Source organism: Nannospalax galili, unplaced genomic scaffold (genome assembly GCF_000622305.1).
Source record: "Nannospalax galili isolate Female #2095 unplaced genomic scaffold, S.galili_v1.0 scaffold503, whole genome shotgun sequence".
NCBI classification, from domain to species: domain Eukaryota; kingdom Metazoa; phylum Chordata; class Mammalia; order Rodentia; family Spalacidae; genus Nannospalax; species Nannospalax galili.
Window position 1 is genome coordinate 103,466 of NW_008349770.1, and position 18,061 is coordinate 121,526.

Here is an 18,061-nt window from a genome sequence, read left to right on the forward strand (position 1 = left end):
TCTCTTCACGTCCGGATAGCTCACGAGCTCGGAAAACCATGTGCTGCAGACTCCTTTCATAGCAGAGTGCCTTACTGGCATCCTCCCTGACTCTTCTCTTAAAGTGTTTGCCACAAATACATGCCCTCCGGCACAGGAGCTACCAGGTTTTAATCAGGCGTTGTCTGATAGCCTGATAGAAGCCCACCGCCCTATGTAAATGAGGCATCCTAAAAGTACCAATCAGCTAAGATTTCTTCTACTGTCTCTACACTATAAATAGTCCTAGTTTTACCCCAATAAAGTTGGAGCCTGGATCACCTCACTTAGACTCGGAGCCTGGATCACTTCACCGAGACTTGGAGCTGAAGCTGGAGCAGGAGCTGAATCACTGAGATCTGAGCTGAGTCACTTGTCTTGAGCTGTAACACTAAATCCTGTGATCCAGTCTCCCCGGGGGGGGCGCTATTCCTCCATCACGACTCACGGACACCCTGGCTTTTACCGTTCCTCGTACGCTTCCCGTGTGGTCCAAGTGGCCAGTGGACCTCACATCCTGAGGAAGGTATATGGGTGAAATAGGGACGGGATCGACTGAGCAGACCTCAGTAGAAGAGGAGCTTTCACTGCCCAGGAGTGCGCGCTGGGACCCTGAGAGCCCAGCGCGGCCACGCCTATAACAGTGCACAAAGGAATTGATGGAGCGGCAGCAAACTTGGAGACCAACAGAAACAACCAAACCTACAAACAAGAGAAAAATTATGACCCCTAAGAACAGCTCCACAGACCCTTGGGACAGCACCAATGACAAATACCCATCTCTCCAGAGTCCCAGAGAACAGGAAGAAGTCACAGCACAGAGGTATGTAAAGAGCAGTGGCTGACAGACTTAGACCCAGAAGACACAGTGAACCCCAAACAGGATGAACCTGAATCCAAAGGTGCCAGGGCACGTAACGATAAAGACCCCAAATCCCCAAAAAGCTTGATGGAGGACATGTGGAGAGGATGCGATTCAAACAGCTGGATTTCTAATCAGAAACCACTAAGGCCCGAAGGTTGTAGGATCACGTTTTTAAATGTGCTTAGAAAACTAAAAAGAAACTGCATCTAGATTCTGTGCCCAGGGAAGAGAGCCTGGGGCGGAGGGTGAGACCAAAGCATTCCCAGTCGATGGAAAGCTTGCCGTTCGTTCCAGAAGCCCTGGTTTAGAAGAACTCTTAAGGGAAGTTCTTCAGGAAAGAGAGACGTGATTCCAAGGGGCGGCTTTGCACTCAGAATCGAGGGAGGAAAGAAGTGGTAAATATCTTGTTTTTCTTTTTTAAAAACTTTGAAAATTGATTTTATGTGTTTGAGTGTTTTGTCTGCATGTATGTGAGTACACCTGTGTTATGCAGTGCTCACAGAAGCCAGAAGAGGGTTCAGATCCCCTGGAACTGGAGTTAGGGATGGTTGTTAACTGCCATGTGGGTGCTGGGAATGCAACCCAAGTCCTCTGTGAGAGCAGCCAGGGCTCTTAACCACTGAGCCTTCTCTCTAGCCTCCTATTCTGCATTTTTTTTTCTTTTTTAAGGGTCTTTAAAATATGTGCAACATTTGAAAGCAAAAATATAACACTGGTGCAGTTTGCAGAGTATCACGTTATGGGTTAGACCATGTGTCCTCACTGTTCTCATGTTAAAACATGAATGGGGAATGCTTCAGAACGGGACTTGGCTGAAGATGGGGCCTTTGGCTCAAGATGGGGCCTTTGGCTCAGCTGAAACAAGGCTGTGAGGGTGGACCTTAGTCATTTTGGTTTAAAAAAATGAAGTATAGTTTCAAAATTTGTGGACTATAAACCAGACACAGTGGTACACATTTATAGTCTTGGATACCGAGAGGCCAAGGCGAGAGAATCACTTGAACCCAAGAGTTAAAGCCCAGGTAACGCAGACCCTTTCTCAAACACCAAAAAAAATCATGAAACAGAAAAAATTTAGGATTCGGCTAAAACAGTGTTTGCAGAGAAATTTATACCACTAAATGCTTACAGTACAATAGAGAAGACAGTGTATATGGGGCCCTGGGTTCAATTCCCAGCACTATACAAAGTTTTTGTTTTAAATGTCTTAAGTCAGCAGTCTAAGCTCCCACTTCTAAAAGACATTTTAAGGGGCAAAGAATGTAAAGCTCTTGCCTATCATGTGAAAGCCCTGTCCAGTCAGACAGAGAAAAGGTGCTTCAAAGAACAAAACAAACCCACAGCACAGACAGAAGAAGGGAACAATGAGCACTGAGCAGCAGTGATAATCAGGAACCGGAAATCATCAGCCAGACGAGGTGGGTCACACTCGTGATCCCTCCCAGAGTTTGGGAAGAGGAAGGCCGGAGTTCAAAGCCAGCCTGGGTCACGTGAGATGCCTCAAACAAGAACAATGCAACAACTCCTTGGAAAGATAAAGTCACTAAACCTCTAGACAGCCAAGAAAACAAATATGTACATTAGGAGGGAAGACAGCTGCCAGCTCGGACTGCACACGTGTTAAGAGACCGACCACAGATCCGACAAGCAGCTCTATGTGTAAATTCAACGTATGAGACAGCTGATTAGGAGGAACAAACCTTCAAATCTCACCCAAGAAGAAACAACCCTGGATGTGCTACAGAAAGAGTTCACATCTAACGCCCTCTCCGAATGAGCACTCCAGGCCCAGGTTATCTCAGGAAGTGATACCAGCTCTGACATTCATTTCCAAAAGAGCTGAGGAAACTGTCAACTCATTTTATGACACCGGCTTTATCCTAAAAGACCTTATGAGAAAACGACAGGTCAGCATACCTCATGCAGATTAATGCGTCCTCAAACATTAGCAGACCCACCAGTCTATAAAAAGAAGTGTACAAGGGGCTAGAGAGATGGCTCAGCGGTTAAGAACACTGGTTGTTCTTGCAGAAGACCCGGGTTCCAATCCCAGCACCCACATGGCAGCTAACAACTGTCTGTAACTCCAGTTCCCTGGGATCCGAAGGCTTCTTCTGTCGTTGCAGGCATTGCATGACATGGGTGCACTTACCTATATGCAGGCAATGTACTCATACACATAAAATAAAAATAATAAAACATTTTTTTAAAAAAGTGTGTAAGAAGAACTGTGGTTTATTGCAGGAAGGCATTTCAGTGTTTAAAATCTGATTGATCTAAACCAGAGCTGGAGAGATGGTTCCATGGGTAAGAACACCTGACGTACAAGTGTGAGGGTCCAAGTTCAGATCCCCAGCACCCACATTAAAAAGAAAAAAATGAGTTGGGTACAACTGTGTGCACCCTGTAACCCCAGCACTGTGGAAAGGAGAGACAGAAGGGCTGCTGGGGCCTGATGGCTGCCCACCTAGCTCCAGGTTCAGTGAGAGGCCATTTCTTGAGGGAAGAAGACATATTAGTTACTTTTCTGTTGCTGTGATAGAAACACTGACCCAAGCAATTTATAGAAGGAAGGGTTTATTTGAGCTTACAGTTCCAGGGGAATTGCAGTCCATCATGGCAGGGAGGCATGGTGATTGGAGGTGGTTGGAGCAGGAGCAGCAGAACCTAAGCTCTCACATCATCACGCAGGCACAGGAAGCAAGAGAGTGACTGGAGATCTGGCAAGGCTTAAGAACTCTCTAAGCCCACCCCCAGTGACGTGCTTCCTCCAGGATAGTCACACCTTCTAAAAACTCCCAAAACAGCGCCACCATCTGGGGACAAAATGTCCAAATACTTGGAGCCTATGGGGGACATTTTCATTCAAACCACCACAGACAGACCATAACGGAGAAGGGAACCTGAAGGCCTCTGTGTACACATGAGCACACACAGCTGCATGCACACTATCATATTAACAAACTAAGAAAAAACAATTAAATGACCATATCAATTGGTTCCAGAAAGGTACTTGACAAAATTAAGCATCTGTTCATAATTAAATAAATGAAACCAAACTCCAAAGAATGTCTTGGTAAGGTGGCACATACACCCCTCACACAAAACACAATAATCATAGTAAATACAGTTGATAAAAACATGGTCCAAAAAGGGAACTGATAAATTATACTGTATCACAATACAAAAATTTTGCTCTACTAAGGAAAATCTTAAGATTTAATGTAAATATTAAGTGCAGGCTTTGAGGACATTCTCTAAAAGGAGCTAGTGAGTACCATATGTGACAAATCCACAAAGCTCAGAGGCCAGGCCACAATATAAAATAGTAATTTTAGCCAAGGTTGGGGGAGGCGGAGGTTAGGGTCATCCTCAGTTATGCAAAACAATTTCAAAAATTAATGGTAAAATCCAAAAATGGACAAAAGATTTATTATTAGTGCATGTGTGGATGTGTGTGGATGTGTGGATGCATGATGTAGTGTGAGTATGGGCACACATGTTGCAGCCTGTGTGTGAAGGTCAGAAGACAACTTTTGGGAGTCGGTGCCAGGCAAGCTGGCCTGTGAGGAGCTGAGTCCTTCTCCTTCCTGCCTCCCATCTCACTGTAGGAGTGCAGGCATTACAGATGTGCACCATCACATCTGGCCTTTAAAAATTATTTAAATTTTTTTTTTTTGTCTTTTTGAAACGGGGTCTCCCTGTAGTCCCAGCTGTCCTGGAACTCACTATGTATGACCAGGCTGGCCTTGAACTCACAGAAATCCGCCTACCTCTGCCTCCCGAGTGCTGCGATTAAAGGCATGCGCCACCACGCCCGGCTTTTAATTTATTTTTTTACATTTAATTTCATTATTTCATGTCATTTTGAGACAGTCTCACTATGTAGCTCTGGCTTGCCTGGAACTTACTATGTAGACCAGGCTGACCTTGAACTATCTGAGACCTTTCTTCTGCCTCTGGGTCCAGAGTGCTCAGATTAAAGGCATGTACCACTGCACCCCAATATTTTTACTATTTTTAATTATGTGTATATGTGTGTGGGTATTTACTTGTGGATGCAGATGCCCTAGGAGGTCAGAGGAGGGCATTGGATCCCCTGGATATTTCAAGCAGCCAGATATAGGTGCTGGGAACAAAACTCAAGTCCTTTGCAAGAGCAGTGTGTGCCTTAACCACTGAGCTATCTCTCTAGCCCCGCTTCTGGCTTTTAAAATATGTAAGTTCTGAGGCTCAGACTCAGATCATCAGGCTTGTCTGGCAAGCACTTTTATCTGTTGAGCCATCTGACTAGCCAAGGCAAAGCACTTTTAATAGACATTTTTACCAGGAAGACATATAGACACCAGAATAAGCCATGAAAAGACAGTGGCAGGAAGGAAGTGGATGTTTGTGCCACAGAGGCTTAGCTGTCAGGACAAGCAGCTTTCTGGTTAAGACAGAGCTAGGACGTGGACGCAGAGCAAGGGCATCTCCTACGTGGCTGTTTGTGAGGCGGATGGCCATCCTGGAGGCAGTCTGGAGGCTGCTTTAGATCTGACCTTGCCACACCTAGGTATCGGCCCTGTAAAAATCCAAACTTTCATTAACAAAACTACACAGACATATGAATAGCAGCCTTGTTTGTCAGGGCCAAGCCAGCCCATATGGTGGGAGGAAGGGTAAACGAACTATGAAACAGAGTTTGGAACTTGTGATCCCACAGCTTCAGCTTCCTGAATGCTGGCATTATAAGCATTCAGAGATAAAGTTTATAGATGTTTAAAATTTGTGTTCATAAAACTCTGCTTGTTGCATGTGCAATTTAGTTGATTCTGAACACACAGTGAACAAGCCCCTAGCTAAAATGTCTTTATGACCAAGGCCATTTGCTGCGCTATAAGAAAGAGGGCTGCGTGCAGCAGGGACAGCTCTCAAAGGCGTCGAGGGACAGAAGGCAGCTTTGAAAGTTGTGGCGCTATGGTGCTGGTTGTGTAACGTTTTAGAAAGACCAATGCTGTGGGGACGGAGAGCAGACCAGGTTTTGTCAGAGGTGAGGGGCTGGCAGAGGGGCTGACAACAAAGGACAAGGAGGGGAAATGTGGGGAGTATTACGCTGCCCTTTGTCCTGACTGAGCTGCCCACACAAGCCTTCGCACAGCTAATGCCCATGGAACTGATCCCCACAGAAACTTGGGCAATTGACTCTAAGTGCATTTGGAAAATTAAGGGGCCAAAGACAAACTTGGTACTTTTTAATTTAATTTTTAAAATAGGTATATCTGCCACCTCTGTGTTCAAGAAAGCACGATTATTCTTTTTTAGAATTTTAAAGTTACATTTACTGTGTGTGTGCACACACGTGTGCCATGACATGCATGTGCAGGTTGAGGGACAACCTGTGAGAGTCAGTTCTTTCTTTCTATCACGTGTGGGTCCCAGGGATTGACCCCCAGATCAGTAGGCCTGATGGCAGGTGCTTTTACCTACTAAGCCATCTTACCAACTTTCCCCCGCTTTTAAAACTTTATTTTTTAAGCTTTTGTGTCCCCCTTATTAATCTTAAATGAATTTACCCTCCTGTTGTGTCAGATACATAAACGATTTTACAGACTTGGTGATTTTAAGGCCTTAAGCCAAAATAGCGTATTTAACTCTTATCTGTGATACACACTAATTGGGCCATAATGCACATTTAATGGACTTCGCAATCTCTCCAAAAACTAGATAACCATTTTGCAGTATTTGGAACATACTCTTACATTTAATTTTATTTTTCATTTAGTTATTTTTGCGACAGAATCTTGCAATGGGCTCCGTGCTTGTGACCCTCCAGCTTCAGCCTCCCAAATGTCAAGATTATAGGCATTCACTAACATACCTGGCTTAATTTAATCATTTTAAATGGCTAAATAAAATTATATAGATGTTTAAATTTGCTCTTATAAAGTTTTTTGGTTACAAGTACAGGTTAATTGGGTGTTAGCACACAGTGACCACACCCAAGTTGAAACACCTTTATGAGCCTGGGCCACTTGCTTCACAAGGATCATTTTTATGGCCCAGTCAGCTGCAAACATTTTGTGTCAAAGTGGCAGGGACTGTGTCCATGCAGGCAGTGAATTCATGTGCCAGCTTCCGAGGGGAGTAGTCTGGACTGTACTTATCTGATTTTACTGGGTAAAAATACAGCAGTTTTTGAGATAAATTTTCATGGCAATAATCACACCAGGATGGCCCTCCCCATCCTGTTGCTTAGGCCAACAATCCAGACAGAACAGTATGTGGTGTTTGGATTCTAGTCCCAACACCATCTATTGGGACCAGTTAATCCAACTCTTGGGAGTTCTTTTGTCACATGATTTAAATGTAACATGTCTTTGTACCGTTATTCTCCGTCTTACCGTGTGGTCGGGACTGTGGAGTCGCAGTGTAGCCTGTGGCCGACACATCTTCTTTTCTTCAGCTTTCTTGTTTACTGTCTTGCTTTCTCACATCTTTTACATGTTTTTAGTAAGACTGGCCTAAGGTTAAAACACAACTTGCTATGCTGAGTGCCGCTCTTTGCCTCTCTGTGCCATTGGGTACTGTGTTAGAGCGTGGAAGTGCAGGTGAGATGATTGTCCTCGGAGTTCTGGTTTATGGGAAGAAGACACATTCCTAATACAGGCTGGTGAGGACCTCAGTGCATGAGGGTTGGGGACTGCCTGAGTGGTAAAGAATGAGGCCTGGGCAAGGCTGTGGGCACTGTTTAAAGACTGTTTGCCAGTCAGTAAAGGGGAGAGGGCACCGAGCTGAGACACCGCAGTTCATGACCAGGTGTGGCGGTGAGCACCTGTAATCCCAGCAGGTCGGAGGCAGAGGCAGGAAGATCACAACAAGCTGAAGACCACCCTAGTGTTCCTAGTGTACATGGTAAATTCCAGGTCAGTTTGAGAGAGAGAGAGAGAGAGAGAGAGAGAGAGAGAGAGAGAGAGAGAGACTGGCTCAGCTTCTGGCTGCTCAGCTTAGGGGCTGAGAGGTTTCTAAGGAAAACAGGGCAGAGGCAGGCAACAGGAACCACAGTGTCTGCATAGAACTTTGTTTGAGTTTTTCCTGAGGGCTTCGGGACCCAGTGAAGGAGTCCAGTGAGGAACAGGGTCATTGTTAGAGGTGCACTGGAGGTGGTAGGTTGTATGTCTGTGTGATGGGAAAGGAGAAAACATTGGAGACCAGTTTGAAACTATCACCATCATCCAGAATGGTAGAGGGCATGAGAAGAGGATCGAGATGAAGAGAACATTAAGTAGTTTAAATTACAGGGGCTCAGAGGAGAGCTGAGGAGCTGGGGACTTATTTAGGAGGTATTCAACATCTTAACATGATGCTGTCATTGAAAGTTGTTGTAAGCCACACTCCACATGTGAGTGGTCAGATGCCATCAGTACCCACTGTTATAGGTCAGATTTCAAATAAAAATCATCAACACCACTTGATTGAAAGCAGCAAGGTGAAGTTTTATTATGGCCGACTGGGCTGTCTATGTTGGGAATAGAAACAGCCTTGAACACCAGTCAGCCGGAATATTTATAGGAATACAGAAAGCAAAACAAGTGAGCCAATCAGGTTTATACAACACAGCAAAATTTGAACATAGCAAACTTCGAATTTTCCAATCAACTAATCGGTCATTGTGTGGACATGGGCTTGGGTAAGCGAAGCAGGTTTACAGAAGCAAAATAAGTGGTTAGTCAACTGCCAGCCTAGATTACAATACCTTATGGTATGCGGTCAGGCCATTTCTCAGAATTCAAAGTTGCTTCTCCCTTCTAGGTATATTTTTTTTTTTCTTTTTGTTTTTTTGAGACAGGGTCTCCCTGTAGCCCCAGCTGTCCTGGAACTCACTATGTAGACCAGGCTGGCCTTGAACTCACAGAGATCCACCTGCCTCTGCCTCCCGAGTGCTGGGATTAAAGGCGTGCGCCACCATGCCCAGCCCTTCTAGGTATCTTTCATAAGCCGGGTAAAAGGCACTTCTCCTGAAATGGCTGCTTTGGGCAAAGTGGAGTAACTTAGGCTAAGTTTAGCTGAGATAGTTCACCCACAGTCTGGAGATGATGACATCGAGATACTGATTTCATTGTTATTTTAGAGAAAGAGACAAAGACACATCATGAGGTTACAGAAGTTTGTGAGTACCACACTTGCTTTGGAAGAATGTTTGACGGTACCCAGGCTTTGGAGGCGGAGCCTGGTGGCAGGAAGATGCACAGTGTCCTGATAGACTAGTGACAGTGAGAAGAAAGTGATGACACTACTCTAAATTAGCACCTGGGGCTGGGGAGACAGCTCAGCGGGCAAGTGCTTGCCATCAAGCGTGAGGACCTGAGTTGGGCCCACAGCACCCATGTAAAAGCCATGTAGCCCTATGCACCTGCAATCCCATGCTGGGGAGACAGAGGACGAGGGACCCCTGAGACCTGCTGGCCATTCAGCCTAGCCAGTCGGTGAGCTCCAGGTCAGTGAGACCCTGTCTCATAAAATAAGTGGAAAGTGATAGACAAAGACACTGATGTCTACCTGTGGCCTGCACATGCACAGTTGCATATGCACATGTGTACATATGCATACACACATGCAAACACATATAACACACACACGAACACTTACATGCAACTTATACATACATACAGCATGAGGATGTTGGTGTGGATAGCAAGGGGAAGCCACGGGCACCTTTGGGTGTGACAGTGTCATCACTGCACCTGGAAATTGTCTCCAGGATTATGAACCATGTGTGGTCTGTGGGCTGCAGAAACACAGGTCTTTGACTCTCCAACTGAAAATCTCAGGTCTAGATAATAGGCTTGTAGCTCAAGGAAGCCAAATTCTCTTCAACTGAAATGTCTATCAAGGCAGCTTTGGGTGGGTCACAATGCCAAGTCCCTTCTCTCTGGCTCTCCCATCTCCTGGACACACACCAATGCAGTCACTTGCCAGTGTGATTTTTTTTTTTTTTGATGAGTTATAGTTTAAGAAAGATGGTGGTTTGGAGTTCAATGTGAGGGAATGTCCAGCTAATTGCACAATTAATTCTAGGTCTTGAACTAAGGATGTAACTGTGTGGTAGAGCCCTTGTTTCACATGCATGAGAAAAAAGGCAACCAGAACTCAGGAAGGGTCAGGAAGGGTTATGACTGAGAAGTGTGCTTTCCTGTAACAGGTAGATCTTCAAACACAGCTCATCTGTGTGTGTGTGTGTGTGTGTGTGTGTTCATGTGTCGACGTGTTCATGTGCATGCACATGCATGTGGAGACCAGAGCTCAGCCTTAAATGCTACTCCTCAGGTACCATCCACCTTGCTCTTTGAGACCGTCTCATCTGCCTGGAGCTCACCCATAGCTAGGTAGGCTAGTCAGGTAGCCCTGGACGTAACAGGTGGGTTTTTAATGGTTTTGAATGCAGAAGTTTTCAGACTTTATTTCCAAAGCCGGGCAGCTCTGCCTGGTGGCTTCCTCTGAAGGCTGAGCCTGGAGTGCAGGAAATCTTTGCTTCCTTTTCTGTGAAATGCTGTCACAGTATGCAGTAGAAGACTAAGTCAGCTGGTTCTTATCAAGCCCTTAGGACAATGCCTGCCAAGTATTAGTCAATCAGCCCACATTTCAATTGATACTGAAAATGGTTGTGTAACTGTCACCTATTTATTATAATCGCTTACCTTCCCCTGCCTTCTACTCAGTCTCCACTTGAGTACACATAAAACAAAGGACATGCACAACTTCTTTGACAGGACTTGAGCCTGTCAGGTCTTTATCATCACCCCTCCCCGACCCACGACAGGAGATTTTGGAAAGCGGGAAAGTAGAGAACAAAATGTTCATTGCCGTCAGCAGGCATAACTGAATAAACCTTTTTCCCTGGGAACACTCTTATTTCTTAGGTATATTAAAGACACAAACATCAAAAATGACCCCAGTCAACTCAACAATCTCATCAAGAAAAACTCTGATGTGGTAACATGGACCCCACGGCCTGGAGCGACGTTGGACCTGGGCAGGATGTTAAAGGACCCGGCAGACAGGTTTGGTTTAAATAGTTAGGGGGAATAAAGATGCCTACACATATATCTTCAGTATTATGATAGAAGTCTCACCTCCTGACCCTTGATAGGTCCCTATTCATAGTAATATTAAGTTTTGTGGAGTACCATTTAATATCAATCTTCTTGCATAAGATCCACTCCTCACTTTTTAAAATAAAAATCTCTGGGCTAGGCAGGGATTTACCATACACCTGTAATCCCAGCACTTAGAGGCTGAGGCAGGAGGATTAGGCCAGACTAGATGATTTGAGAACTTGTCTTAAGAAAAAGAAATGTTTACTATGCTAATAAACTACCTAATAAATAACATCCACATTGAAGGGAGAAGCAGTTTTCCTCCAGCTTTTTGTCCTATGCAATTGTGCAAGTGTTTCCCTAGCCTTAGAACCATACTATAAAGAGTACCGGGCTGGACAGATGGCTCAGAGCACTTGCTGCTCCCAGCACCCAAGTGGGGCGGCTCACAACTGTCTGTAACTCCAGCTCCAGGGAATCCAACACCCTCTTCTGGCCTCCACAGGTCCCCACACGCATGCATAACCACACACAGACATACACATAATTTTTAAAAAAATCTTAAAAAGAGCAAGTGTGTTTTGTTAGTGATCATTTATACAATCCAAAACTATCCTCTCTTACGTAAATAAGCAGTAAGATTGTTTTCCTGTCAGTGCAAACATGATCTACAAAATAGGTAGAGCACCTGAGCAGGTGATGATAACGCGGGAAAATGCAATTGGAAAAAGCTAAGGTGGATACCACAAAGCTATAGTTTCATAAGTCCTTACCTTGAGCCACACAGAACCAGGAGTTTCCCACCCACATTTAGCAATGCACGTATTGGGGGAGGTGTCCACAAGGACAGATCTGGGACTCCCCTGGGGGTAGGGATCCTGAGTTCCTTGATCTGAGATAAAGCCACAGCAAAGCATTCTGGGAAACAAGAGTCAATATGGTTACATTTCAGCGCTGACACGCAGTGTAAGGCACACATGATGTATCAGTTACTTTTCTGTTACTGGAATAAAAAAATATGACCAAGGCAACTTATACATGAAAGTTGATTCGGCTTACAGTTCCAGAGACAGAGTCCGCAGTAGCAGGGGAGGCGTGGCGGCAGGAAGAGGCCAGAGCAGAAAACTGAGTACGCACATCTTCAAGCACCCACAAAAGCAGGGAGAGGCAGACCGGAAGCAGGGACGGCTTTGAATTCTCAAAGCCCTCCCCCCAGTGATGTGCTTCCTCCAGCACAGCCACACCTGAAGGTTCCGTGACCCTCCCCAAACAGTGCCATGAATTGGGGACTGAGTGTCCAAATACTTGGAGCCTATGGGTGACATTCAAAGTGCTGTGTGCTCAGTTACCTCGTGAGTGAACGGGAGGGAGCGGGAAAGCCACGTGGTCACAGAAAGCTCAGTCTGGAGTCCTCTGCATTCAGGCAGGTCTTAAGACTTAAGGAGGCTGTAAGAACAAGGGGGAGGGACGGGAAGGGAAGGGAGGCGAGGGAGTGAGGCCAGGGAGAGAGATCGAGGCTTTCCAATCAGAGGCTGAGGCAATAGACTCATGAAACCGTGGACCCGATGACTGCAGGTCTTTGAAAGTGAGCGCTGTGTGCTCTTGACTCACACATGGTTTACTGAGCACATTCTGCATTTGGTCTCTGCCTCATGCCCCTCACAGCCCGGGGACTCGGGGCCGATGAACACAAGCAGAGGGGAGGGAGGAGACGGAGAGCCCAGAAGGAGGTCAGGGTTGGCAAAGCCTCCCAGGGCAAGGAGCTCACCCGCAGCTGAGAGGCACAGAAAACAGCAAAGCGGAGAAGTGGTTCCTGAGCTGTGCTTTGCAAAACACATCTCAGTTTTGCAGAGAATGTTCTAGGAAGGAGGTTGTTGGTAAACAGTGGAGTTGGGGAGGCCTGGAGCAGGCCGTGGTGGGAGGCCTGGAGGAGGCCGTGGTGGGAGGCCGGGGGGAGGCGGTGGGGGGGGGCCGTGGGGGGAGGCCGGGGGGAGGCCGGGGGGGGAGGCCGGGGGGGGAGGCCGGGGGGGGAGGCCGGGGGGGGAGGCCGGGGGGGGAGGCCGGGGGGGGAGGCCGGGGGGGGAGGCCGGGGGGGGAGGCCGGGGGGGGAGGCCGGGGGGGGAGGCCGGGGGGGGAGGCCGGGGGGGGAGGCCGGGGGGGGAGGCCGGGGGGGGAGGCCGGGGGGGGAGGCCGGGGGGGGAGGCCGGGGGGGGAGGCCGGGGGGGGAGGCCGGGGGGGGAGGCCGGGGGGGGAGGCCGGGGGGGGAGGCCGGGGGGGGAGGCCGGGGGGGGAGGCCGGGGGGGGAGGCCGGGGGGGGAGGCCGGGGGGGGAGGCCGGGGGGGGAGGCCGGGGGGGGAGGCCGGGGGGGGAGGCCGGGGGGGGAGGCCGGGGGGGGAGGCCGGGGGGGGAGGCCGGGGGGGGAGGCCGGGGGGGGAGGCCGGGGGGGGAGGCCGGGGGGGGAGGCCGGGGGGGGAGGCCGGGGGGGGAGGCCGGGGGGGGAGGCCGGGGGGGGAGGCCGGGGGGGGAGGCCGGGGGGGGAGGCCGGGGGGGGAGGCCGGGGGGGGAGGCCGGGGGGGGAGGCCGGGGGGGGAGGCCGGGGGGGGAGGCCGGGGGGGGAGGCCGGGGGGGGAGGCCGGGGGGGGAGGCCGGGGGGGGAGGCCGGGGGGGGAGGCCGGGGGGGGAGGCCGGGGGGGGAGGCCGGGGGGGGAGGCCGGGGGGGGAGGCCGGGGGGGGAGGCCGGGGGGGGAGGCCGGGGGGGGAGGCCGGGGGGGGAGGCCGGGGGGGGAGGCCGGGGGGGGAGGCCGGGGGGGGAGGCCGGGGGGGGAGGCCGGGGGGGGAGGCCGGGGGGGGAGGCCGGGGGGGGAGGCCGGGGGGGGAGGCCGGGGGGGGAGGCCGGGGGGGGAGGCCGGGGGGGGAGGCCGGGGGGGGAGGCCGGGGGGGGAGGCCGGGGGGGGAGGCCGGGGGGGGAGGCCGGGGGGGGAGGCCGGGGGGGGAGGCCGGGGGGGGAGGCCGGGGGGGGAGGCCGGGGGGGGAGGCCGGGGGGGGAGGCCGGGGGGGGAGGCCGGGGGGGGAGGCCGGGGGGGGAGGCCGGGGGGGGAGGCCGGGGGGGGAGGCCGGGGGGGGAGGCCGGGGGGGGAGGCCGGGGGGGGAGGCCGGGGGGGGAGGCCGGGGGGGGAGGCCGGGGGGGGAGGCCGGGGGGGGAGGCCGGGGGGGGAGGCCTGGAGCAGGCCGTGGTGGGAGGCCCTGGTGGGAGGCCGAGGTGGGAGGCTGTGGTGGGAGGCTGTGGCTTTACACAGGAAGAGATTGGTGAGGCTCCATACTGACACAGGACAAGGAGCTGGGGAAGACAGGGTGTGTTTGGAAGTGATATGCTTCTGGATTTGGTGGATAATTTATGTGGAACCCAGGGTCTCTGTGGCTTCAGGGTCATGATGGACTCATAGCAGCTTTGAGAAGACAGACATCTACCATTGCCTCCAAACATTCACTAGACACAGCGTTGCGTTCCTCTTCGATTTCTGGTCCGTGTGAAGGGGCTTCGACTTTTGCATAACAGAGGTCTCCCAACAGGAAGTGATATGCTTCTGGATTTGGTGGATAATTTATGTGGAACCCAGGGTCTCTGTGGCTTCAGGGTCATGATGGACTCATAGCAGCTTTGAGAAGACAGACATCTACCATTGCCTCCAAACATTCACTAGACACAGCGTTGCGTTCCTCTTCGATTTCTGGTCCAGCTCACACTGTTCCATTCCCAGAATTCAGGATTCCACATTACACATAATGAAACACCCTCCCAGGGACGGGCAGGGCTCTTAGGTTTGTCTGTACTGCTGACTGGGTATAAGGAGAAAATGACTGCCTGCCAACTAGGCTTTGATTCATAGAGCATTGCATCAGAGGCTCAAAATCCCAACTAAGTCTATCACAAAGTGAGGCTAAAGCCATTCGCACCCTCAGCAAATATTTACTGTGCACTTTTCCTGGAGATGTGAACAAACACAGGGCTCTGTGACCGACCAAAGAAACGATTACACCCAGTCCAGCTTGGTGAACCAGTGAGTTTATTGAGGTTACTTACAGAAGCATGGGTGACCCAGAGGCAGCTGCATCACTGAAAATCCAACCCCATCACAGGTGACAGCCATAAAAGCTGCATCCCTGATCCTGGTCAACCTACAGGCAGCTCCTGCCCTCTGCAGCCCCCCACCCCTCCCCCACCTGGCACCAGCTGTTGATGGCTTTTGTAACTTGGGGAAGGAAGAAGCCTTGTAACCCTGGGCTTCCTGAGCCTCCATGTTCCCTTAGCCAGTCTTAGGAAACCCCACCTTCCTCTGTTTCAATTCCAAGGAAAGAGCTACCGGACTGCGGCGGCTACTTTCATCAAAGGTGTATTCTAACTGGGATGCAGCATGGACTCCCATAAAGTCAATGTAAACAGGTCACATCCAACATTTCCATTATTTAGTTATTTGAACCAAAAGGGTCCAGATTGGAGACTTTGCAACTTTGTTCCTCCAGATGTGAAGTACATTATTCAATGAAATCCAGGTAGGGACCCTTCCCACTAGGTAGTGGTTGGAGCCAGGGTGGCTTAGGCCGCTCTGGGCCCTGGGACCCTTTTGGCAGTCTCAAGGCTGCCCCTGTGGCTGACTTGTCACGGAAGCATCCATTCTGCCTTCCTTGTTTGCTCTTCCTTCATCCCCGGACTTTTGTATCTTTTAGCAAGGGCATTGTGGAGCCTCCAGAAGGGACAAAAATTTACAAGGATTCCTGGGACTTCGAGCCGTACCTGAACACCTTGAAAGCTGCTGTGGGAGACAAGATCTTCCTCAACTCATCCTGGATAAGAGAATACTTCACGTGGGCTGGATTTAAGGATTACAACTTGGTCATCAGGGTAGGCTGCTGAGTAGTCTCCGTCTCTGCCTTCTCCTACTGGGAAGCATTTATTAGTTTTCCTAATAAGCACTCACAAAGCCCTATGGTCTGTCCAGCAGAGGACAGAGGAACCATGTGCTGAATAGTTCTCCTGTGAGGGGCTGGAGAAATGGCTCAGCAGTTAGGAGCACTGGCTGTTCCTCCAGAGGACTGAGGTTCAGTTCCCAGCATCTACATGGCAGCTAACAACCACCTGTAACTCCAGTTCCAGGGGATCCAACGCCCTCTGCTGGCCTCTACCAGCATTGCATGCACATGGTGCACTTACACGCAGGCAAAACATACATATAAAAATCAAACAAATAATGTCTCCTTTGAAACTTTGGGGACTATTCTGAAACGCAGTGGTTTTTCTTTTTCATAATTTTCTCCTATCACCATGAATTAAAATTTTTTGAACTAGGAGGGCTAATGGGGGTGTACACCTTTAATCCCAGGCAGAGGCAGGGAGATCTCTGAGTTCAAGGCCAGCCCGGTCTACATAGTGAGTTCCAGGCCAGCGTGATCTACATAGTGAGTTCCAGGCCAACTTGATCTACATAGTGAGTTCCAGGCCAGCCTGATCTACATAGTGAGTTCCAGGCCAGCTGGAACTTTTTTGAGACCCTGTCTCAAAAAGGCCAAAAAAATTGATTTGAATTAGCATACAAATAACAGACTTCCTCGGGACTTTTCATCCTACTTGTGGTTGGTTCTCCCCCACCCCCAGACCCCCATCCTCGAGCCCCCATCCCTTCCACTTTCATGGATATGTGCTCTATCACTTCTCCACCTCCCTCCCTTGGGTTGTGGGGGTTTTGTGTTGGTTTTGGTGTTCGGCATGTCAGAAACACTTAAACTGCAAGGCTAGAGGGAGTCTGCAGAGGGATGGCGACCTGGAGCAAGGTGAGACAGAAGCAGGCGGTTCATGCCTGCTGCAGTTCTGAGGACCAAATAGCACAGACCAGGAGGCTGTGAACTTACCCCAGCCATGGGCACTGAGCAACGAACCAAGAGTTTGGGTTGGACACTAGTCACCACCACTGGAGCGTTTCCAAAGCAAACTGGGCTGGAGATGGAGCTCAGTGCCAGAGTGCTTACCTCACACACAGGAGGCCCCAGTTCAATCCCCAGTATGACAGAAATCAAACCAAGCACCACCAGACAGGGACTGCAGGGAAAGAGGCCTGAGGTGACCAGTTGTCCAAGCAGTGTCTCAGCCATGCCTGCCTTAGGGTCAGTGCTTGAGGTTATTCAAGGAGCAGTCTCAGGGACACTAGGGTATGGACAACCTACAGTCACCAGCAGATACTGGCTATTTTCAGAGAAGGGCCTTTCCCAAGTTTATGTCCAGCCCCTGAGCATCAATACTGTGCCACACTTGCTGTGCGTCAAAGTTGACATTCTCAAGAACCTGCCTCAGGGTCTGTGCCAGCTGTGACAACGTTTTCCCTGATCAGCAGTGAAGTGACCACCCTGTAAGGCACACGATGATTCAAAGACAGCGATTCTCCTTTCTCGTTTCAAGATGACAGTGCTTCTGTTATTGAAACGTTCAAACGTTCTTCCTTTAATGGCATAAGAGAGCAAATCTTCACTTGGAAAAATATTGTAAAAGTGTTAGTACTTTATTAACTCTCATATATATGTATATATATAAATCCAAAGCCTTAGGAGACTGATATTTTCACTTGGGTAATTAGTTTGAAAATGAGAAAAACTTGGAATTTTCAATAAAGTATTTCTAGTCAGCGGCTCCATGATGGTGAGATGAAGTCCATGTTGCGTGTCCCCTATGGGAAGTCTCCTCTCTGTCACCGACATTAGTGAAGTTCATGTTGCGTGTCCCCTATGGGAAGTCTCCTCTGTGTCACTGACATTAGTGAAGTTCATGTTGCGTGTCCCCTATGGGAAGTCTCCTCTCTGTCACTGACATTAGTGAAGTTCATGTTGCGTGTCCCCTATGGGAAGTCTCCTCTCTGTCACTGACAGTAGTGAAGTTCATGTTGCGTGTCCCCTACGGGAAGTCTCCTCTCTGTCACTGACAGTAGTGAAAGGAGAAGTTTTGCTGATGTAGAAGACAAAGATTGTAATATATCATTCAAGAGAGAGGAGAAAGTGGGACCGAGAGAGTGGGGGGGAAGGAAGGAGGGAGAGACCAAGGGGGGAGGGACAGGGGAGG

General features: G+C 49.6%; 1 protein-coding gene across 1 annotated transcript in view; it reads left to right on the plus strand.

Annotated features, from left to right (window-relative positions):
- Positions 1 to 18,061, plus strand: part of LOC103745175 (cytidine monophosphate-N-acetylneuraminic acid hydroxylase) — a 70,068-nt gene that overhangs the window by 37,871 nt on the left and 14,136 nt on the right. The window contains exons 11-12 of the mRNA XM_029570397.1: positions 10,783 to 10,923; positions 15,685 to 15,859. Coding sequence (XP_029426257.1) covers positions 10,783 to 10,923; positions 15,685 to 15,859 — 316 coding nt within the window. The remainder of the gene's footprint in view (positions 1 to 10,782; positions 10,924 to 15,684; positions 15,860 to 18,061) is intronic.